Source organism: Aulonocara sp. 'chitande type north' Nkhata Bay, linkage group LG1 (genome assembly GCF_057382095.1).
Source record: "Aulonocara sp. 'chitande type north' Nkhata Bay isolate Kocher_YH1m ecotype deep benthic linkage group LG1, A_spYH_male_GT1.1, whole genome shotgun sequence".
NCBI classification, from domain to species: Eukaryota; Metazoa; Chordata; class Actinopteri; order Cichliformes; family Cichlidae; genus Aulonocara; species Aulonocara sp. 'chitande type north' Nkhata Bay.
Genome location: NC_141344.1, coordinates 10,062,758 through 10,086,610, shown reverse-complemented (window position 1 = coordinate 10,086,610; position 23,853 = coordinate 10,062,758). Strand labels below are relative to the sequence as shown.

The 23,853-nt window shown below is 42.0% G+C and overlaps 1 protein-coding gene across 1 annotated transcript in view; it reads right to left on the bottom strand.

The window, feature by feature from the left end:
• fto (FTO alpha-ketoglutarate dependent dioxygenase) overlaps window positions 1-23,853 on the bottom strand; it is a 114,915-nt gene that overhangs the window by 89,454 nt on the left and 1,608 nt on the right. The window contains exons 2-4 of the mRNA XM_086264006.1: window positions 4,891-4,968; window positions 3,653-4,688; window positions 1,015-1,140 (exon numbers count right to left, since the gene is read on the bottom strand). Coding sequence (XP_086120132.1) covers window positions 1,015-1,140; window positions 3,653-4,688; window positions 4,891-4,968 — 1,240 coding nt within the window. The remainder of the gene's footprint in view (window positions 1-1,014; window positions 1,141-3,652; window positions 4,689-4,890; window positions 4,969-23,853) is intronic.

Here is a 23,853-nt window from a genome sequence, read left to right as displayed (position 1 = left end):
CTTCGTTTGTAATTAGTTGTAAATCTGATTTGTGACATATCTGCAGTACATAAGTAAGTTATTTATACCACCTTGTTCTGCGGGTGTAAAGAGATGGTAATCTTTCAATTAAAAAAGAAAGTCTCTCCAGACATTTGGTGAAGTATTAAAAAAAAAATATAGAAAAGAGTGAATAACAGCGTCTAAATACCTGTATTTATTTGATGTAAATGTTGAGCATAGTGTTGTAGTCAAGTATGTTCTGATGTATATCAGTTAAAATATTTATTTTCTCTACTCTTAGTTCCAAACTACATGAATTAGTCACTTATTTAAAATACACAAAGTACGGTAATACATCATGCAGATGAAATAAGGACCACCTTAAAACTGTACCTTTATATACTTAAGAAAGCAAAGTGCCTCTATAAAATAATAAATCCGCCATTTTATAAGGGCCGCTAACTTCTTGTCCAGCTGAATACAAGCTCTGTTGTGATGTGGATAAATGTCCTTGCGCTCAGAAAATATGAGAAAGCTTGGAAAGGCCCGTGGGACCAAAAAGAGGAGGGTGGAGGTGTCTGCTGCAGCCAAAAGCATTAAGCTATGATTTACACCCCTGTGGCTTGCTGTCTGTTCTCCCCATAGAGACATAGTCAGGAATGGGTCACAGGACTTCAAAAAATAACATTTGGGTTTCTTAACCTCTCTAATGCACACAATTTCATGGAACCTTAAAGCTCACTTTTCAAGCCAAGTAACCTCTCTGCACATACACACGCATGAACACGCATGTCTCAGCTCTGTTTTTCCTGCAGAGAGAATTAGAAGAAAAGGACTGAGCATGAAAGTGAGAGTGAAGTGCATCCTGCTGGCATGGGTCATTGGGGACAAGTAACACTAAAACATGGGGTAATGAAAGTGTTCCTCCCTCCAAAGTCAGACATAGTGGCGAATGCGGTTAAGCTGTGCGAGCAACATGTTTACATGTGCATGTGTGTAGCTCCGAGTGCGTTTATGTACAAACGTCTGTACCTCTCATGTAATAGCAGTCTCCAGACTCCAGCGGCAGCATCAGGCCAGGTGTGTGGATGTCCCAGGCTACCTTGAGCCCAATCCTCCAGCAGGCCTTATCACTGCTGCTTCCCTCACTGCTCTCACCTGTCAGTCAAACAGAGCCCAGCACACTGTAACATTTGCATTTTGCATTTATATTCACATTTGGGGCTTTGGGTTGACAGTTTAACCCAGTGTGACTTAAGTGATTGTAAAACTGCAGCATCCTTAAATTTAAATCTCTTAAATATTTATGGAATTACATGTTTGTTATGAAGCTGTTTAAAAAATACATAACACTTTTGTCACATCTTTGCCTGTATATCTGGGTAATGCAGTGAAAAACTGCTATAGCATACTACAGCAGTGGCCATCTATCACCAATGATGTAGCCAGAAAATAAAATTAAATGAAATTAAATTAAAGAAAGGCTTAACACATTAAAAAAAAGAGTGCAATGATTAAATCAATACCACCCAAACAATGGATGTAAGATGTAAGCCTTTGTCTACAGAAAGTAAGAATCACTTAGCAGCCAAGCAAAGATGATACGTGTTGCTGTGGTCATATTGGCTGTTAGCACAGGATCTTTATGCTATCATTATGCTGTGCAAGAGGAAATAGTTGGATAAAAGCCCCTGATGTTGTTTAGTGAGTGTGTGAGTGTGTTATTGGACAGTATGTATCCTATGATATTCCTGTTTCTGAACCTATTTGCTGCAAGCGCCTCCCCTGTCCCTCTCTCTCCTTCCACTCTTACATGGCATACTAAGAAAACAAGATTTGGCTTGGCTGGCCAACACCCTTCAGCAAAATCAATACTAAACTCTTTCTGGGCCTCTCTGCCCCACAGCTGCCTTTTCCTTTGCTCAGCACGGATAAATAGTAACTTAATTTCCAGCCATTGTGCTCTGAGAGCCAGCTAATGACAGCTCTCCCCAAGGCCTTAGGAATGGTGGAAGATCATCCACTGTGCCGGAAAACACTCAATTGTAGCAGATTCCTTTGGATCTGTGCAGGTATAAAAAGACCAACTCTACATTTCTTTAGTCCAAGCAAAAAAAAAGGCAATTGAAGTGAGAAAAAGACATCTCAAATGAATGCGTCATGCAAAATGTTTTATATCTGTACATCTAAGCTGCCTAATGTGCCGCGTTTCTGTCTTCTCTGGAATAGGTACCTTTTTAATCCACCGGTTCTGGGAGTTCTCAGAGCCATCCACTTAAAAATACATCTGTAGAGCTATGATCAGCCTTTCAGTTCTAAGTCTGGAGATGTGGGGGTCACTTGAAACTAGAAAGACAGCTGCCAAGCACAGAAAGGTGTTGCGCCACAGTGTTTCAAGCTTGTGTTCGCAAGGTCAAAATTGAAATGGCCCAAAAAAATATCATTAAAACCAACCTCTTGAGCATGTGTTTCTGGTTAAGAAACAACAATGAAGAAAGCCCAGCTGTGTGGTGGGAGAAGTTAGCAGTGCACCTGCGTGATACTTTAAAATTACAGTTTTAAGACAGAGACAAAGGCTCTTAAAACTGCAAAGCTCCCACCTTCAACAGTACGTTTTTTTTTTTTTTGCTGGACTACAGCTGTACCTTTAGCTCCATCTGCAACAGGAAAACACAGTTTGCTCTCATTCCACTATTTAGAGAGTGCAAGTAGTGATCTAATGACTGACTGCACTACTTATAATTTATGCTAAAAAGCACTCTTCTGGTTTGTTGGGTTTCTAAAAAGTGAGATGAATAAAGACATCAGTCATTAATGTGATCCATATGATAAAAAATAAGGATTTTGCATTTTACTGTATTATGTACAAAAAACTATTTTAAAACTAAAAACAAGTACTTATAAAAACATAAAATATGGAGTAATACTCACTATTGCCTTCCATGGGGTTTTTTTGTTTGTTTTTTTATTCATACACTAGAAAGCAAAGTTCTTTTTTCAATGAGATTTGCCTTCAACTCCACCAGCAAACGCTATCAGCTCTTGAAAGGGTTTGCATTCCATAATTAGGAGACATCGTATTCATACAGTACAGTCTAGGAAACACTTATCACTTATCAAAGCAGGGCTCATTATTCCATATCAGATAATTGCACATCGATCATTTCTTGAGGAAATGATTTAGATGAGATGCAGCACATGTGATAAGCCTTGTTTGTTTGACTAAGCTATTGAGCATGCGTTTAAGAGCTCGGATCCAAACGTCTGTGATCTCCCAACGCACTGTCGGTGATAAGGCTGTCAGCAGTGAACTGGTGATGACATTTGATAATGCTCTGACACTATCGCATAGATGGAGCTGATGGTTGCTTCACCAGAGGCCATGTCTACAGCTGCTACAGTGCTGCTGTAGGGCCATAACACACAAGGTTAGCTGCATCTGATCCACCATAAAGCAACTGAGATAAAGTAATGAGATGGATATTGAAGTGAAAGAGAAAAAGGAATCTTAATTTTAAGCCAAAAATGTGAAAGATTATCGTGATAACTTTGGATAAGAGTTTTGAAGTATTAAGTAAAAGCCTCTGAAGTGTTAATTTTATAAATCTGAACTGCAGTTCAAGCCACTGAGCACAGTTATGACAAATACCATTTTAACTTTGATCCTTACCTTTGTCATCATGACAGCTATAGCTGTAAACAGCCACTGGCGAATGAGTGATCAGGTTCTCATCGTGGTGCCACCCTACTGCCATTTTCCCCATGCCATAGTACGGCTCCTCTTTGAGTTGGCTCATTGCGGCTGGGTCCATATAATTGAGTAAGGTGACATTGAACTTTACTGGACCACTGCATACCTGTGGAGGACTAGGTTGAGAACAGCCCTGGCCACTCCCGTGCTCCTCTCTGTCCTGAATGTGGTAATCTGATAGGCTGTGCTTTAGTTCGGCCACAGGTTTCTCCTGGGCCTTTAGTCCCACAGGTTCAGTCTCTGTGCCACCACTGGCCTTCACTCCCCAGTCAGGACATTTTCCTTCAGCATGCTCTGAAGCTGCTGCAAAACTGGTTTCACCTGGCTTTACTTGGGAAGACTCTCCCTCCTCGGTGCTGTGTTTGAACTCAGTCTCCCACTCCCCTTCCTGTTTAGACCCAGAGCAGCCTTCCTCACTGTGTTTTGACTCAATGTCCCACTCTTCGCTGTGCTTGGATTCTGTGTCCCCCTCCTCACTCTGCCTGGACTCCGAGTCCCCTCCTTCACTATTTTTAGAGTCTTCACTGTGTTTAGACTCTGTGTCCCCCTCTTCACCTTGTTTGGCTTCTGCCTCTCCCTTCGCCCATTGTGTTAGCCTGTCTCCTTCTTTCAGCTGAGACACATCAGTGCAGAAAAAGGTGTTAAGTTCCCACAATGCCTTGCAGGCAGCTCTCAGATCTGGGTCACAACAGTTTTGTCCTTTGACATCTATGTCCTCACTGTGCCAGGGGATGGCAAAGAGCCGTGTGTCCAGATAGCGATATGTATGGCCCGGTTCGCCCAGCAGGGCACGTGACACAGCGGTGAACACATCTCGGTCACGAACACGAACCAGATCCTTCAGGAGGCATCCCTTCCTTCTGAGGGTGAGCAGAGCTGCCTGCACCCGGCTATGGAGCTCAGCAGGCAGTGAGCATGATTTCCTTAGCACGAGACCAGAGTAACTGGTGTCCCACTAGGAAACACAATTCAGTGTTGTCATAACATGCTGACCATGACATGCAGAAACATACGACATAAAAATAGAATTATATTTCAAGCATGTTTGTCTGAGGAAAAAAAATAACTTTGAGAGCAGCAGTTAGAAGACATGTTTTTGCAGTCCTGTTAAAGTTAAGGTCTAAATATCATTAACAGTATCTAGAAGTAGGTCTTACCAGCTGCTGAAAACCTCGATCTGAGGGTGCCAGAAAGGGGATCTTCTGGTCTCCCAACTCCTGCAGTAGCCTCCGCCTCTGTAAAAAGACAACACAGTAAAACAGACTGATAAGTAGCTGCAAGTATGGTTGCCTCATTTTGTTTTGCTGTCATTTTTATATTTAATGTCTAAGCAGCCTGAACCTTCAAATATACTCAGCATGCAGCTTTTCTGAGACAGTCTGCACGTCGTTTGAGGACAAAGGTTTACACAAATAAAATAAGCGATAAACACATAAAACTAAAAACTATAAATCAGTAAATCTAATAAATCCATCATTTAGATATACAGTATAAGGTAATGGGAAACCAAAATCTAATCATGATCACTTCAAACCGAACCACAAGCTATGCAGCCCATTTTAATTAATGCATTTGAACAAATGATCCTTTCAAAACTGGCTGAGGTATGACCGGTCACCGGTTATTTTCATTGACTTCTCACATTTTTATGATTTTGCGAAGGCTGCTGGTGGGTTCCTCACAACCTTATAAAAGATGTCCTGCGCCATGCAGAGCTCCTCCAATAAAACAGTCAGCTCGGAGGATGGATCAAAGTACCTTTCATTGGGCCACATTCCATTCTGACCTGTAAATCCAATGGCAACTAGTATAAAAAATATATACCCAAATAAATTTCACAACAGTCTCCCCAACCTGCCTCTTCTTCTGCTTCCATATGCGCTTGTTTGAAGGTATGTGTACCTGCATGCGTGCACAGTACATCATCATTCATTCCCCGCAGGTGCATCCATGTACAAACACACACACAGAGTCTCTATATGGCTTCTCTGCAACAGGAAGCTGAAATGTACCCATCATGCTATTGTCTTTTTTACATCTTTCAAACCTCTGCATGAATGACTTGTGCATCAACAATCAAGCAGTTGTAATTGTTGAAGAAAAACCAGCCAGGTGTATATTTCTGAGACATTTACAGCACGAGTCTCACATTACTTCTCCACTACTAATGCCAAAGACTTCACAAGGAACACAGGTACTGACGTAAAAAACAGAAACTTGCCCTGACTTTTAGGGCTAAATAAAATGTCCCAGTCATAACAATAAACTGCAGTTATAAAACGATATATGTCCAGACTCAAAAAGAGTATGGATCATAAGGAGGTCAAGTGGAAGAAGAATGCGTATTAAAGACAGCAGAGAGGAAACAGAACACAATCACAGAGGTGGAAGAAATGGGAGGGCATCTGATCTAACGCAGTTTGGTGAATTTACCTTCAGGGCTGAAACTTTACCTAAGGCTAAACAACACAACACCTGCTGAAAGTTTTCTTAAAGGATGCGCATGAGTGTACAGGCCTTCCAAGTTATTCTGGAACAAACAAAAACAGACTTGCAGACAGTTGGAATGTAAAAAACAAAACAACATGCACTATTCATGGCCAGACTGCATTCAAAGGCTGCTGGAAGAAATTGACAACCTGACACACATTCATTGGTGTCAAATTCTAACTTATGACAGAAACTGAAGATATCAAGGTGAGGCTCTGGGCTATTGTTGTGTGCGGATGCCGCTGTGTACCTGTGTGTGTATTTATTTGACTGCTGCTGTGAGACTCTACTGTACACATCCATATAGTGGCATCCGTCTGTTTTATATGTGCGCATGTAAGTAATACATTACACTTTGCTTCATTCATAGTGCAAAACCACCATTGTGTACACAAGTGCAAAAGTGGCTCTTATACACACACAGCGCATGGCCTTTTCTGAAAAACATGTAGCTGTGGTAGTGAGCACCATGCCTCAAGCCCAATCACACATAACCAGGTCTGTCACACACGTGTCAAATACATCAAGATACTCAGAAATTCCAGAGAAAAAACGAAAGACAAGAAGTTACCAGAGCCCTCTGAAGCAGATGGACTCTCACAGTATCAGAGAACTGCTGTGTCTGTCTTCCCTTTTCTGTGTCTGCACCTGATTCAAGAAGGAAAATCACAGGGAAAAAAGGTCTGCGTTTCCACTCAGACCCAAGAAACGAGATTACCAATTCCATAATAACACGGATGCTTCACGGTAGCCGTGCCAACCGTCTGTACTGAGTGATATATCTGATTTTTTTTTTTTTTCCTTTTTTTAATCTCTCCCTTCCTTAATGGGATTATTCCCTCAGCCGGACTGTTTATCACAGCAAAACATATTAGGTAGAATAGAACTCAATTGGTTTGCTTTGATCTTGGCCTATAAGAGATATCAAACTGTGTACCATATATTTATTAATTTCATTTATTTCCCATCTGTGACACTTCAACGGACACTTTCTTCAAAGCGATCTTCACAGAGTAGATTAATGTCCAGCGCTTAGCATCAATAGCTCAAAATAGTGAGATAACTCCACTGCTGCAAGGATAAAAACACCTCCAGCCTCTTTTCTGCCCCTGAAGGTCCACTGGAAAGCACTGTATCTACAAATGCTGACAGAGGGCAGATGAGTTCCACTGGACTTGTCTAGATTTGGCTGATGCATCATAAACTACAGATATGTAAAAGCACCAGTGTTTAGTAAAATGTTCCAGTACGTGTCCCCCTGTTTGAGATATGTTCACAGAAATTATTCTTGGCTCTATCCATTCATCTATTTTCTCAGCTACTTATCAAATTTACAGTCACAGTGAGCTGGTGTCTATCTCAGCTATAAAAGGACAAGACGAAGGGTTCACCCAGGTCAGGTTGCCAGTTTATCACTGGGCTAACATAGCGTAACAGTCAACTATTCAGGCTAACGTTCATGTGTAGAGCCAGTATAGATCACCAGATAACCTAGCATACATGTACCACAAAGAATCGGTGCAGGCACAGTAAAAACATATGCAAATTCTTTAATACCAGCCAAAGGAGGGCAGTACTGCTATCAATGCACGAATTTCAATATTAAAACAGAAAACCATGGATCTCAAGCAATCCTTCTGCAACCCAAGGATGACGTGATGAGAGATAGCTCTATAATAGAGCACTGTGTTTAGACAGTGTTCTCCCGGTACTTGTGAGACACCCATTTCAGAACTGTTCCCTTTCTGCAAAAGTGATGGGGAATCAACAACTTTGACAAGTCGGCTATAAAACGTCAGACTCAAACAGACAGCCTACCCATGTACATGAAAGGCGTTTCCGCCCAGATCCATTTGGCACCGGATCGAAGAATGTAGGGAGCTCGTGTGAAGCGACACAGGGCACAGAGAGTGCCTACTCCACCAAGACATTTGTGTTTGCATGTGTGATGCATATAAAAGCTGTAGAGGTCTTTAGCAAAGCTTTGAATTGGCAAAGCTTAAGTACAAATATACAGATAATTGTAACTGTTGAATACAATCAAAAAGGACCTTTTGGCTAATTGTAGCACAGTTTGTTGAACAAAGATCTGTGCAGGTCAGGGACTACACCATCTTTAGATATGTGATAGTGACTAAATCTAACATGCCACCTAGGTGCCATCACAAAAAAATGAGTCGCTGACAGGTAAGAATTTTCGAGGTGATGCGCACACACGCATAAACACAGAGCTTCTATTTTTGTGGTTCTGGCTATAGTTTATTATTTCAGTTTAAGCATATTTTATGCCTTTTTAAGACAATATCTATGCTAAAAAAGCCCATGCTGCAAATACATTAATGAAAAAAGAAGCTCCATCAGCAGTTACAGCGACAAAAATGACCTCTCTTGTTTTCATCTCTTGTTTTCATCATGCATGCTATAAAAACAAAATTCAGGGGGGAAAAAAATCCCCCCCATTCTGACATTTTGTTTACAGCCACTTGTGGTATTCATTTATTTTATGAACACCAGCTCGAAGTTTGGTGACTTAATGTGATGACTAACTGGGCAGACTGGTAAATGGGTAACTGGAATGTGTGGGAGCTGACCTCAGAGCGAGGGCATTGGTAATGTGTAACCCCTTGTGTCCATACTCCTGCTGAGGACTGGCCTATGAATATGAATTGGACTGTGAGAGTTAAAGGTCAGTAAGAAGGATGCTGCCAGAAATATCTCAAATAAACAGACTTTCAGCTACTTTCTTGTTAATATGTAAATTTTACTGGGTAACGTGTATTATCCTGAGATGCGTTTACAGATTCAGTTTGACATGTGGGTCTAGCTTACGTTTGCAAATCATGTTTTATGCAAGACAGTCTCTTCAAAGTAACTTATTAAGAACATAATCAGTGATACACAACAAAGGATTGAGACATGCTGAAGTCATCAGACTTCTTTTGGGGGTTTTTTTTCTGGTTTTGTTTTCTCATTTCTGGTTAGAAACAAATTAAGGAGAAGAAAAATAATGGTCCAGAAATAACTGAGAACAAATGCTATGTCATTAACTATTGCATATTTTTTCAAATCAGTGAAGTGAACATTCTGTATATATTGACAGACATGTTTAGCACGTGTTCGGCGGGGGTGCACAGGTGGAGTAAGTGATGACAAATGGCAGACAGATCGGCTCTGGCCCATTAATTGCTGTTGGAAGCTGAAGGCTGCGTTGATCATTTCACCTCGCGACAGGTCAGCAGGGGACGTGATCATTAATATTAGAACATTTCCATCCATCTACCTGAACAAGAGGCCAGTCATTTAAAAGGCTGGCGCTGGGCAGACCTTTCACGCCCTGTTTATAACACTGATCTAAGCACATTACCAGAGCTGTGGGGGACCACTGCCAGTCATTAATTAGATGTACACACTTACACACACACACACACACACACACACACACACACACACACACACACACACACACACACACACACACACACACCACACACACACACAATATGACCACCTCTACTGGAACCCAGTCACATTTGAAAAATGCCACATGTATGAGATAAGGTACAGCAACACACACTAGGTATAAAAATTTAACATCAAAAGTCCTGTTCTAGGCTAACTGTGCAAGCCATGTGTATACTTTCACACTCACATACTTACCTAAAGTTACTCTTCCAAAGATCCCAAGGTACGTGTAATTCTTTCAGGTGGAGAGTATGCGTACACGTGTGTCAGAGATCAATCATTCAAAAGTATTTACAAATGCACAAAGCCAGACTTAGAAAGGTTGGCACATAGCCACTCTGTTTAAGTGCTTTTCAATGTGTCTGTGGTGTCAACATCTATTTCACACTTATCTACACCTCAAAGGGGAAAAAAGATGTTTCTGTGACCTTTAGCAAGTGTCAGATCTGGAGAGGAGAGGAGAGGGAAGAAGAGAAAGAGAGGATGGGGATTTAAGAGATCTGTCGATGCATGCCTTACATAACCTTTTTTTATTTGTCCGGGAAAGATTGACTGAGCATGCTCTTTATCAGAAACATACTAGCTGCTTCACACTCGCATACCCACAGATTTCTACACAGAGAAGCTGCTCAGTACATCTAAAGTTTTCTGGTAGACAATAAAACAGTTTCTCTGTTCTCCCACTGGGGTAACTGAGGGTTAAAAAAAGTCTGGTTCAAGGGCATTTTTAGTTTTAAACACTCACCAGGATTCTAACTAGCAGCCTTACAGTCAAAACAGACCATGTGCCATGTCTATGAATTGGCTAGCTCCACCGGTACGCGAGGGCCATTTGCCTTTTTGCCTTCATTGTTGGTTTGTGGCTGGGCCTTAATGTTTCCATTAAGATTATGTCGATCGAGCAAGCTTTTTAGTTTTCACCTTCAAATTACAACATGCTTTCATGAGGTCAGCTGTTTTCCATGTGGAATGGCCAGTTTTAATGCAGACACAGTCCCTCGGTATTCAGGCTGGGTCCAGTTCAGTCAAGGGAAAGTCAGGGGAAAGAGTGAGAAAATGAGGAAGGGAGAGGGATGGAGGGAGGAAGAGAAGAGAGGCAGGAGAGCATTGATTGAAAGACTGTGATTAGCAGTTTTCAGCGGGGCACCAGGGCCACTGAGTTGTTCTAACAGGGTTGTCGCGTCTAGAGGTGCAGTCAAGGAGAAGTCACTGCTTTAGAAAGCTCCCTCGATTTTCCCATTTCCCCCTCCCTCCCTCTTACACTCTCACCATCCAGCCACACTTTTCCTTCCCTTCCAAAAAGTCAATATGGCTGTGCAAAGTGCAGCATGCCCCACAGGGAGGCCCAGTTAGCTGGAGGGGCTGGTAGGGGCTTACAGTGAGGACAAGAGGTGTCCTCCAGGCCTGTCCCATAGGCAGTGTCAAGGACAGACCTGAAGACCAAAGGACCAAGGCCACCAGACTGCCCTTCCCCTTTGCAGCTTGCTTTCTTTCTTTCACTACATTTCTCTCAAGCTTGGCTGGCTCGGCGAGGCAGAAGAATCAATAATCAGGTGGAGCGTTTAAAATCCCCAGCTCCAAAGACCAGTGCTACGGTCCTCAGAGCCCAGCAGACCAACACATCGCTCAGGGCGGAGCAGCTGATGGACAGATGAGTGGGTGGACGGTGGACGCACCTGGTCATTGAAAGGTTTGTGATTTGTGACAGTAAACAATTCAATAGCACTTAGCAATACACAGTGTCTAAAGGGTGTAAACCCAGACTCTTCACACACACTACCATCACCTCAACATGTCAGAGATCAGTAGGATTCAGGCAGGTCAGGCAGCTGCATAGACAAACACAACCTGGTGTTGTAGCTCCCTCTCTGCGGAAGTACCTTTATTAATGTAGATGACATTAGTTGTAAAATAAAGCCACCAAAAATATATTTTTACAAAAACAGACATGTACCATCACTGTCAACAGCAGTGCTTCTGATTTCCATACAGTAGGCTTGACGAAGAAGCCTGTACATGATCTGGATGAAGTGTGCGAGGAGGATTTCAGTCCTGCCGCGTGTCTTCATGTGTGAGTGACTGATCACAGTCGAAGTGGCTTGTGTCTCTAATCCAGTACCACTGTTAGACAGTGCAAAGACCCGGCTCTGTGTACCGCAGCACGGGCTGATCAAACCCATCCTGTGACAAGCAACCTCTTCAAATGACGATGATTTCCCAGCTCTGTGTCCTTTTGGTTCCATATTAGATCATCTCCTGACACTACGGAGTCTAGTACTTCATCTGGGATAAAGATGATGTGCAATAAGACCCAAGAGGCAGGAAGTAAAGGGTAAACGAGGGGCTAAGACTGGGGTGCTGTGCCTGATCGGTTGACAGCTGTGACAATTATGATGTGGTATATTATAACCTTATGCTAACCATAAGATTTAATACAGTATGTTGGTTGACAAAAACAACTCAAGATTATTATTCCAACTTAGCTGTATGCCATGTTCACATGCAACACAAAAACTGAAAAACATCTTTCCACTATCATATATATGCAGCAAAACTAGGATAACCTTAATAATTATTCGGTGACCTATATGTTAATCCAGATCTTTTTATTACAGTATTATTAACAAGCTAGGCGCATGACCCAAGTTTAAATCCTGACAACCATCTAAGCCACTAGAAAAACATATGCCTCTAAACAGATGTGACCAGAACATCTAGGACAGGTCTAATTCTTTCTAATGTACTTTCTGACCCAGATAAACTGGAATTATCAGATTAATATTAAATTATGGGCTGAATATCATTTGTGGCTGTTTACACAACAGTCTGTCGGTCTTCCTGGAATGCTGGGACAGATAAGTTTGCTATAATGGCATTAGCCAAATCCTGAAATGTAGCAGACAGCACTTGTCTTGCTTGAGAAACCACCTTATTTCTTTATTTATTTTTCTTTCACTCATTCTGAACAAAGGAAAATATTCTACCAGGAACTGAATAGCTTAATCCTCTTTTCACTCTTCCCAGTAGCCTGAATAGTGACAGATTAACATCCTGGAGGTTTACAAACCCAGCCATTTGAAAATGTAATTGCTGATGCCACACTGCATGCATGTGTTTAAAGTTAAGGGTTAATATTAAAGCTTAAAAGACACACACACCAAGTCGAAAGGGATGTTGGCACGCTGGGCCAGACCCAAGTCACTGAAGCCTTTTCACGTGTGTATTATAGTACATTATAACATACCATAATAGTAATATAGTAATAATACTGTAATATACTCACATATCTATATTATTGCTAATATATATTTGTAATATATCTATATCATGGCTAAAGCACTTCTGGATGGATGCAAACTGCATTTCGTTGCCTTGTACCTGTGACATGTGCAATGACAATAAAGTTGAATTCTATTCTATTCTATCAAGGAGTCACAAGCTGTTCCAAACCCTCACTAGGTGTCATAGTTACTGTTCACTTCTGCTAATTATTACAGGCAATCAGAGGGGTTAACGGGGCGGAGCCTGAACAGACCATGTTCCGGGGCATTTAACAGCTGGCTGGAACGGAGGTGAATGCATTACACACTGCCCTCATCCAATAAAAATAAAACACCCTGACATCTGAGGTGTACTTAGCCCAGAGGGGAGGGAGGAAGAGGGTGGTGGAAGGAAGAGGAGAGTGCATCTGATAATATGATGTCCAACTGCCACCTAGTGACAACTTTCCAGGTTCTGTGATCTTTCAGGCTGCTGATCATCAAGAGTTAGGGGGGACACACCAATTAATCACAGGTCAAAGGGCTTCAGCATCAATAGCAAATAATTTGTCTTTAATTAAGATCTCAATGAGGCCCAATGCTTTCCAGAGAACAACCCAAATTATTAAAGTTTCATGAAAAAATAAAATAAAAGAAATAATTGAATGCAAAAAGTGTATTTTAATCACATGGTTTAATTTGTTGAAAAACCAATCACTGTACCACCCTTCCTCAGATGACCACACTGCCCATACATTTGGGGGAACATGCCTTAACACTAGACTAGTAGGCCGTTGGCTCCGGGCTCCAAGGTTCCCTCCCCTCATTAGCCCAGGTATAAATCACACTCTGCCGGTGCCCAGAGGTGAGAGGGATGAGAGTGGAGGTGAGCTTGAAATAATGCTTATGTCATGGCAGGTCAGCCCTCCATTATGGCCGTTTCAAAAACTATTAATCTTGCTTGTAGTCAGTGGCCTAGAAATAATTACTTCATCTAACCCATGTAATACAGCATGACCAGCAGTCGAGCCTGGTCAATTTGAGGCTGGGGAGGCAGAATAGAGTTGTGGGGGGTGAAATAAAGAGAGACAGAGAGAAAGGGAGAGAGGAGGGGGCAAAGCCACAAATTATCAGCCTCCTGTCTCCTGCTACTGGGTGACTGATGTTCTGCTCACTTCAGCTGTGGCCTTTTGCACTCTCAACACTGATTTAGATAGATAAACACGCACGCACTCAGATCATCACTACAGGCACACATATGGTATGTATGCACACTGCTGCATGATTAAATAAGTATTTTTTCATCCAGGAACACACAAATCACATTACTTTAAACAAGCCGCCCAAAAACCATTAAAAATGAGATATAAGGAACAGAAGAGATAAAACAGATTCAATTACCAGGCAGCACTCAGTCTTTTTAAAATTAGAAAAATCACAGAATGCCAGCAAACACTACATGACACTGCCATATATTTGTTTTGCCACATGATTAAACGTGGTATCTAAATTTACAGAAATATATCTGGAAGTTGTTAATGTTAAAATAATGCTGCCAAAATGTGCAAGTATTTTATTATTATTATTATTATTATTATTATTATATGTCAGAGGGATTTCACACCTTTGCATACGTTAAAATTTTATGACTTTACACATTTCACCCCCACATCTCCACTAGCCACAGCTCCAGGTACAATCGCCTATCCTCCAAAACGGAGGACAAACCCGCCTTACCAAACATCAGGGCAGATTCAGCCACAATAAAGATGGCTATTGAAGTAAACCACAGTGCAAGTCAACAGAGGAGCTAGTGCAAACTCAGCCTCCTAAACGTCACAGGAAGTATGCAAGGAGTGACATAAATAAATGTAGCCCTCCAGTGGCTGTCACAGCTGGCATTGCAGGTGCAAATTTAATTAGTCAAGGTGAAGTCTCCGTTGTTGTCTGAGAACGGGGGTGGGGGCTGGGGGTGTCCTCGCCATGCACGACTGTAAACACGCGCTATATCCTAATCAGGTGTCACCGCAGCGTTTGATCAGCCCGTGAAAACTTGTCATGAATCCCCAGCAGTGAGTGGGCCGACGTGGAGAACAAAGGAAAAGAGCTGTCATAAAAGAACAGGGTAGTGCCGGTGATGGCACTGGCAGTGGATAAAGAGAGTTTGCCCATTAGCAGTCTCTGTCACCTCTCTCTTTCCCATTTCCCTTAACGTATCCCCTAGTTTTCTTTCTTCCTCCATGCAGCAACCTACAATATACCTTCACTACATCCCACTGCAGCGCATTGGCTGAAAATCTCAACCACAGCTGTCGTACTCATGCTTCAAAAATGCCATAAAAGCCTCCAAAAGATAACCCCAAAGTATTACACTGCTTTCCTTTACCTCCCAAAGAACCGCACATGTACAGAGATACAGGATGTGATCTTCTTGTTTTTATCGAGCACCATTCTATATAGTTGGGTCCTCCTGAAAAGCCTGGGAACTAGGCGCAGATGTACCGTTCTCCTCCCCCCCAGCGACTTCAGGTTGTATTGAGGCAGTGCAGGAACACATGCACCATTAGATACTGTTTACCTTTCAGTTTGGATGATATTGAATACATTAGCCGATTGAACCTCATAAGAAACACAGGCGAGTGACAAGGCCCAATCGTCTTTGCGACTACCATGGTAACTGAGATTACAGGCTAACAAAGAGCAGACAGGGAGAAAAAATATTTAAAACCCGAATAGTGATACATAAATTAATTAAAGGACAAAAAAACAAGTGGAGAATTAAAGTTGGAACATCTGTCAGCGACTTAGCTTTCCAACGTAATACCAGTGTTAGAACATTTATACCCTTGAAGTTAATGATCCCCTCTTTAATTGACAGTCAAGGAAAACTGGCTGCGGCAGCATCCTGCCGAGACACCGATAAGAGGCCCCCCCCACACAAAAAAGAAAAAAGAAAAAAAAAAAACAGTTTAAAGAACCTTGGCACTAATCCCTATTGTCATCCCAGTGCAGCAGAAGGACTTACAAACACAGATAACTCTGCTGAAGCTGTCTATTTCTCAGGAGTTATGGGGACAGCCGAGCTGCCGCATGCCTCAAATCAGTCACTCAGATTAGCCCAATCCCTCTGTGCTGTCAGTCAGCCGAGACACTAGCTTGTCACCACATTTACATGAGTCCATCTCATATGTGACAATGCCCCCTATATATGACAATGGTTGCGCGGAAGGGGTCCACTCACTCGCAGATAGCGGGTGTACAGTATGGCAGGCAGGCTGTTGTTGGATTAAGCTCATGGCGTGCGCAGTGCTCATGTCTTCGCTGACACTCAAACAACAAATTTAAAGAGTCTTAACCATTTGCTTTTTTTCCCCATAGTGGGAAGAATGTGGGAGATGCATGTCAGATGAAACGCACACATGCACCTAAAATGCAAACACAGATACACAAGCACACACACACACACACACACACACACACACACACACACACACGCACTCACTGGGATGAACTTCAAAAACTTGTAAGTACAAAATAACTGTTAAAAAAAAAAAAAAAAAAAAAGTCTTTCTAGTGTATGTCGTCTCCAAAGTTGGCTTTGAGAATGACTTTAATCCACCTACTTCACTTAACATGATAAAGCTCAAAGAACAAAGAGGCAAAAAATATATATATAACAGTAACGATGTGCTACGGAAAACATCAGGATCAGTCCCCATCTTCAATGTATGCAGGAATAACAGAGGTTCAAAGTGCAACCCCAAAACAAAAGACAAACTGGATAAGACAAACTTTGGCATGTCAAATTAATAAGGGATTAGCACCTACAGTGTTTGAGTTTGTACTTTTAAATTAAAGTGTGGTACGTCGAGGCACCTGAGAGCTTACACTCTGCTGACTACTTTTTATGCTTCTGCGGCTCACTCCACTTCAGACAGTCCTGAAACAAATGACAGTAGATGCCCTCTACATAACGGGGCCAGGGCAAGCATGACACAGGGGTTGACAACTGAACCCTCAAACTCCCTAACCCATACTTCTGCCATGCCACATGCACACACACATGCACGCACACGCACGCACACAAACAACCCCGAAAACAGCCCTGACATGACCGCTCGGCAGCCCTCCCTAACCCCTTCTTGCGTTTTTTTTCTCCCTTCATCTCACTGGAGACAACCCTCGATTCAGGACCATTTTAGCCAGCCAAGTGGATGTGACCCGCTGCCCCCCAGTCAGGCTCATCTGAATAAACAGAGTTGAAGAAACAGGCAGAGGAGGGAAGATCTGCCTACATTATGATAGGAAGAGATAGGATGGGATTCAGCCAAGGGGCTCCTTTCTTTATGCACGTTTGATCAAGTGCTTGACAGCACCAGTGGATGGAATTACAGACTGTTGAACAAAAAGTTGCGGTGTGGGTGTAAGTGTGTGGAAATGAGTGTGCGCAGTTTGGTCTGGACAGCTGGATTTCCGAGGCCTGACAGTGTTAGGCTTGTGACAAGCCTGCCGCAGCACACCACCACCATCACATGCAAAGCGCAAGCCGCCTACTAGCCTTCGCAGTCCATCACTCAGGACGGCCGAGGGAGGCGCCGTGAGAAGAGGTCAGACGTGGTGGAGAGAGGGAGGGAGGAAAGAAGAGAAGAGGATGAGGAGCTAGAGGAAGAAGGGAGGGCCGGTCAGGGGTTAAGTGTAGAGAAGACAGCGATGAAAGGCAACTGTCATGCACCAGTGCTCGCCCAGAAGCACCTGTCTCGAGAAGAACATGCAAAGTGTGCCGGTCACGTCCTGACAATACCCCCGCTTTTTCTACACACACACACACTCACGCATACAAGCACTCAGTAAAGGGCTGATGCTCCACCATTGGAAAGGCATCACCTGCCTGACAGCATGCCAGTCAAGCTGTCGTGGGCTCCCTCGCATATGCAAGGAAAAGTTAGACTGATGAAGAAAAAACACACGGGGGTTCAGAGAAAGAATCACTGAGACATGAACAGACCACCTGAAGTGAGCAAACACTTCTCAAAGACTTGATGCCAAGTAAATGCTGGAATGAGCAATACAAAGTGCTCCATGAAAGCAAATGCAGGATAACTCAGACAGCTACTCCAGACTGCAAGTTGCTCTAGTTACTAACATCCTCTGGTGGAAGCGCTAAACCTAATGTACTAAGGATGGAAAAGTTATTTTTAAAGCCATTTGTGTGTTTTCACAAAATTAATTTGTCTTTTTCTGTTTTAACTTTTAACTGCCACCGTAAAATTATCACCGTCTGATAATTTAACAAGACAGAAAAGAGAACGCCTACGCCTGACATCGTTCCCATCAAACTCTTCCCATAGTAACACTAAATTACTACATATTATTATGTTGGGTACAAGCAGAAAATAACTAAGGGTATTCCATTTAAGATGGTTAGCAGAGGAGACTAACTGCAGCTCCAGCTGACTACATGAATAAAGCTGAAATCTGCCTTTGGTTGCAGGAGGCACTTCCTATGTTGAGCTTCTGCAAAGAAACAAGCGAAATGCCAGGTATTTTAACACACTTTCATTGCTCACGTTTATGGAAAAGAACTTATGATGTACAAATTAACAGTTAGTATTTACAGCACCTTGTGAACCTGGTCTCCTGCAGCTTTTGTGAATGAAGGGTTTTGGACTTTCCATTGAAACCAGATGTGGTGCAACCACTCCAGCAGTAGGTACTTGTACTTTATTGGAAAGGTGAGTCACTGTAAAGGAAAATAAATTCACAAATAAACAGCATGAAGACTGCTCTGTCCTATGCAGGTGGCGTTGCACAGGGAAACAGTTTTTAATGGCGTTAGCTAAAGTTAGTAACACCCAGTACCAATAGGACGTATTCTGGGTAACACTGATTATTAGTCATGTCTTTCACTGAAGACTGAATAAGTGCAGACGGAAGGAGGCATTATTACAATCGCAGTTGCTAATCTTTCCAGCCTCCATGGTGCTTATTGATTCCTTGTGTCTTATGTTCTCCGAGCAGTTACACCAAGGGCAGCCGCGACACACAGAGATAATTATTAGACAATATTTATTCAAAGATACGCCCAACCCCAAACCACCTACCCACACCTAGTGCACATTCGTACAAGTGCACAAACACACACACAGACACCAGAATGCCAAACAAACAGAAACAAAGAATAACAACTCACTTGGATCATAGCCTCGGGTGGCTAATGAACCCCCAGGAGGCTCTAGCCTCTGTGTATGAGTTGAGAGGGTCATCCCCATGTTTATTCAGCATCAGCCCGATGAGCCTCCAACATCTATTGATTGAACTGATTATTCTATGTCTCTTTTGTGACAGGCCACATGCTTGACAGGTGAACCCTACTTGTGCAGGTCACAGTTGATGTAATCTCATTGAATCTGACGGCTGACCAAGTCGGCCAGTTTGCATGATCCACATCTCAGCCTTGTTTTCAAATATGATGACATCTTTGGCTAATGCCTCAACACTAATATGAGGTGATCGGTAGGGGGTGACAGGCACCAAAGTTGTCGGGAGCTGTTTGGACAATCCTAGTTACTGCATCCATAGGAGAGAAAAAATGTCTACGTTGTAAATGCTAAAGATAGCATAGCAAGAAAAGCATTGGTTTATATATACATATGGGTGTAACACATCAGCTCATCAACTTTCCAAACAATATGTATGACAAGTAGCTGTAATACACCATTACATTTTTTTCAGTTCTAACAGTCTAACAGTTTTCTTTTCCTAATGTCTGAGTCAATATATAGGTATACAGTACTATAGTTAAAACAGTGGCTTCTGTCAAAGCTTTATAGAATATAAAAACATCCAAATGTCATCATGAAATAGGGATAAAATAAAAACACACAACCAAGTCAATACATAAAATATTCTCCTGTTCTGTTAAGAAGAAATAAATATTTTGTGCAATGCTGTAAAGAGTCCTCCTGTCTTAATAGGCTGCCTATTATACTTTTAGGCCATTTAAATATAGTCAACATATGGCTCACTCCCATTAATGTTCCCACAGCAGAGCTGCGAAGTTGGGCTTTTTAAAAAAAAGCTCAATTGTGACTTATTGTTCCAAACTTTGGGGCACAAAATATTCTGTCGTTGGAAAAACCCCTATTAGCCTTGCATAATCCTCAATCATCACCCCTCTGCTTGGTTCCCAGTTGCTGGAAGGATAAATCTGAGCCCGCTATTTGCCAGTGTAAAAATCTTTGTTAATTTAACAAGACAGAAAACAGAACCCCTAAGCCTGACATCATTCCTATCATACTCCTCTCATAAAGGGTGAGAAGACAAAAGCAAAGAAGCAGCGCACCCAGAAATGACAGCAAGAAAGTCACATTTTTTTAAACCAAAAACCTTCCAAACTCCAGATAAAGTTCTTCTTTTGGTCGGTCACTATAAGTCATTATAATGCAAGCCTCTTTTCAACATTTGTCTAGTCTGTTCTTGCTATTGAAGATGCTTGTGCTATAAGACAAGCTAACACTCTGCAGCATGCTGTTTGAGAGCGATCTTATAAGAAAACTTCGTTGTGCACTATTAACTCTTCTATTAATTTTGATTAGAACCATATGTAAAAGAAGTACACAGTTCAGAACAACAACATTATGACCACCTAGCAGCAAGTAGCAACTAACTAATCTGGATGAGCAGGTTGCAGCTAGTGGTTAGAAGAAACCACTGCAGATGCTTCTTTCAGTATGACTGCAGGATTGCATTTTCAAGCAACACCAAACTGTAATTTCTACCATATATAGGAGTCCCCATCAAGTCATTTAAACACATACCTTGGCACAGTACCGGTGGACCATAAAAGCTTATATCCTTCCACATGCAAGCCAAATGTAGACATCATGCATCATCATGCTGTTTATTCAACAAAGACTACTATTATAGAATGGATGAAAGGTGAAATGAAGGAAAATTAACCAGGGTTTTTCACGATGATCATGATTTGCTAATCAACTTTTTCATTTGTAATAAACAGAAACTCGTTAAGCCATTCTTAGAATTTCTGCACTTGTAAGCATTCATGCACAATCTGTAAAATCTAACATTCTACCACATACACATTACTGTGGTCATAATCTTTATCAATAACAATAAGAAAGTAGCAAATACGCTCAAAAATTATTTGTTAAATTGACTAAAGTGAAATCATATTTAAACTAAATCACTAACACAACAGCAATATTTTTAATTTGTGTGTTATCTTAGGTTAACTTTAGTACACATAATGACATAAATCCTTGGAACAGTTCTGTGTGGGCTGATTTAATAAAAAAATGATGATCTGTAACATCTCCAAACAAATATATGAGCAAAGATCAAATAGGCAAAACAGTGTAAAGACATGTAGAAGAAAAGCTCAGCAGCAGTCTAATCAGACCCCTCCAACACTCACGCGGTTGATCAATGAAAGACCTGGGGCCGCCAGCCTGCGCTATATTACACACCAAACTTCATATTCATTCATTGATTTTACTTTTCATAATAGTATATCACTGAACTCCAATGGGAGCAAAATATGGAGGCCAGGGCTTAGGTCAACTCTCAAATGGACGCCTGGACGAATGTTTGCACAATATTGATGGGGCACGCAGAAAGAAATGACTAAATACCTGGATCAATAGCTAGTTTCCCTAGCTACGACAGGTTATTCTAGATGGAAATATATAAATACCTCTTTATGGCTACTGGAGAAGTCCTAACGAGCAATGCTAAATGCGCACCCTTAAGGTAAACACTTTGATTAGCCAAGGCCAGAGGTGACAAGAGGGGTCTGCTAATGCTAGGATGCCACACTTACAATGGCCTGAGGATGTTAACACACACAGGGCCCTGATAAAGAGACCGTGTATATGACAGGTCAAACTCTGGGCAAAGAGCCCTGACCATCCTATTTATTTCTGATGTTTATGGACCCTGGCTTCACCATTCGCAGTCATGTTCGACCAATGAATGTCATTAATAATTGAAATTTCTTTTTTCACACTAATCAGAACCAGAAGTGGGAAAGTCTTTGGCCTAATGAAACACATTTGCACACAGACTTCTTAAAACAAAGTTAAGTACACAGACATCTTTATAATCAAACCAGGCAGACATATCCTGCTGCTGCAGCCCTGTTTTTATTTACTGCACAACCAAATTACTGAGAACAACACCCAACCTTACAGCTTTACCAGCTCCACAGTGTCCAGTGGGGCCATAAAGAGGGTGGAGCCACATCACTGCCTGCTCCTTAATTAAACCAAAGCTGTTAGGTTAATTTGCCTCTTTTTTACACACATTGAATTAACCAGTCCATCGTTGAAGACCTCCCAGACGCCATCCCTACTTGCCCCTAAATCATGATTGGGTGAACGGTCCAGTGGGTCCCTGCTGGACATGCAGCAGCCGCCCAACGGCAAGGCCAGCACAGGGCATGTGGCAGATCGACACCTAGCCAGCGATAAGTAATTCTGTAGGGGATTAGCAGCATGATAGCCTGATCAATACTGTGTGCTCAGGCCATTAGGAATGCAGCGAGGAAATGACCCCCTCTGGTAATAAAGCAGGCATCTGGGTTCTCCTTCATTTGCCAGCTCCATTAGTGTAATGGTATCATTATCTGCCACAGCCGTATTTTTCTGCGCCTTGGCTTTTCCACAGCTCGACCAGCGGGGGTCTGATGAAGCAGTGAGAGCCCCCATACTGACTGTTCCCCTTTCTACCATTCTACACAGGACCTAGGTGTAAATCTAGCTCTGCTGGAGCTTATGTGCTACCCTGCCTTAGGTATCCATACCCATGTTTTATGTCAGTACCTAACACTATTTCTCCATTATTGGCTCATTAATAGAGCAAGCAGCATGTAGCTTGGGTTTAGAGGGAGAAAAAGATGGCCGGCAGAGCGCAAAGCTGCTGAATGCGCTGAATCTGACACCCCCCTCTTGCTAAAACACCAGGCTTGACATGACAGGACGTCGGCATTAGTTGCCATAAATCGTTTCCTTTACACTAATTCACCAGCTAACATTTTGTGGGGGAAAATTGATTAACCATGTCTGGATGTGTGGCCACATAATCAGCTTTTACTTCAGTAGATGTTAATTTAACAGAATCGCCAAGGGAAACACAAACCATTTTAATGGGTGTTTAGAAATTAAATACCCTAAACAGCTTGCACTAGGTGCCACAACCAGAACAAACCAATGAGGCTGATCTAAGCAATGGGCTGGTTTGAGCCCAGGACCTCACAACATCTGGTGACCCTGTGTGAACATTACTTAGCCTGCTGCTCACGCACACAGACACACTTCCTGTTTCACCACAGCACTTAATACTTGTCATCGCTGTCCAAATGGCAAGCTTGCATCAAAGACAACATTAGAACATCGGGTTAAGGGACAGGGTCGGTGCTGTTTTCACACTTGCCAGGGCATGAGTGGAAATTTATCCTGTGATGACAACACTGATAAAACATACTTAAAAGTTTTAAATTCATTAGCGTACTAGAGGTTAAACATTAGTATGATGAGAAAATTCAAGAAATTGTAGCTACTTGACAACCTAAGACAAAGTACAAATCTATAAAAACTTTTTTTTTCTGATACAAACAAAATGAAATCTGATGAGTGAGTGTTTTCACTAGCCTGAATGATGAAAAACCTAAATAAATGACATAAATGTGAATTGGTGTGACTAGGTGGGGTTAATTCCCCTCGGGGACTCAGACAAATGTTCTCTTTCATTTAAAAAAAAGATATATAGAAAGAAGCCATGGCACCCCACCTGTCTATGCTATACTGACTTGTTGTGATGGGATTTTCTGAGGAGACTGTGTATTCATTTGGCACTAATCTGTTGGGGCTTGCATTCCACAACTCGGAATAA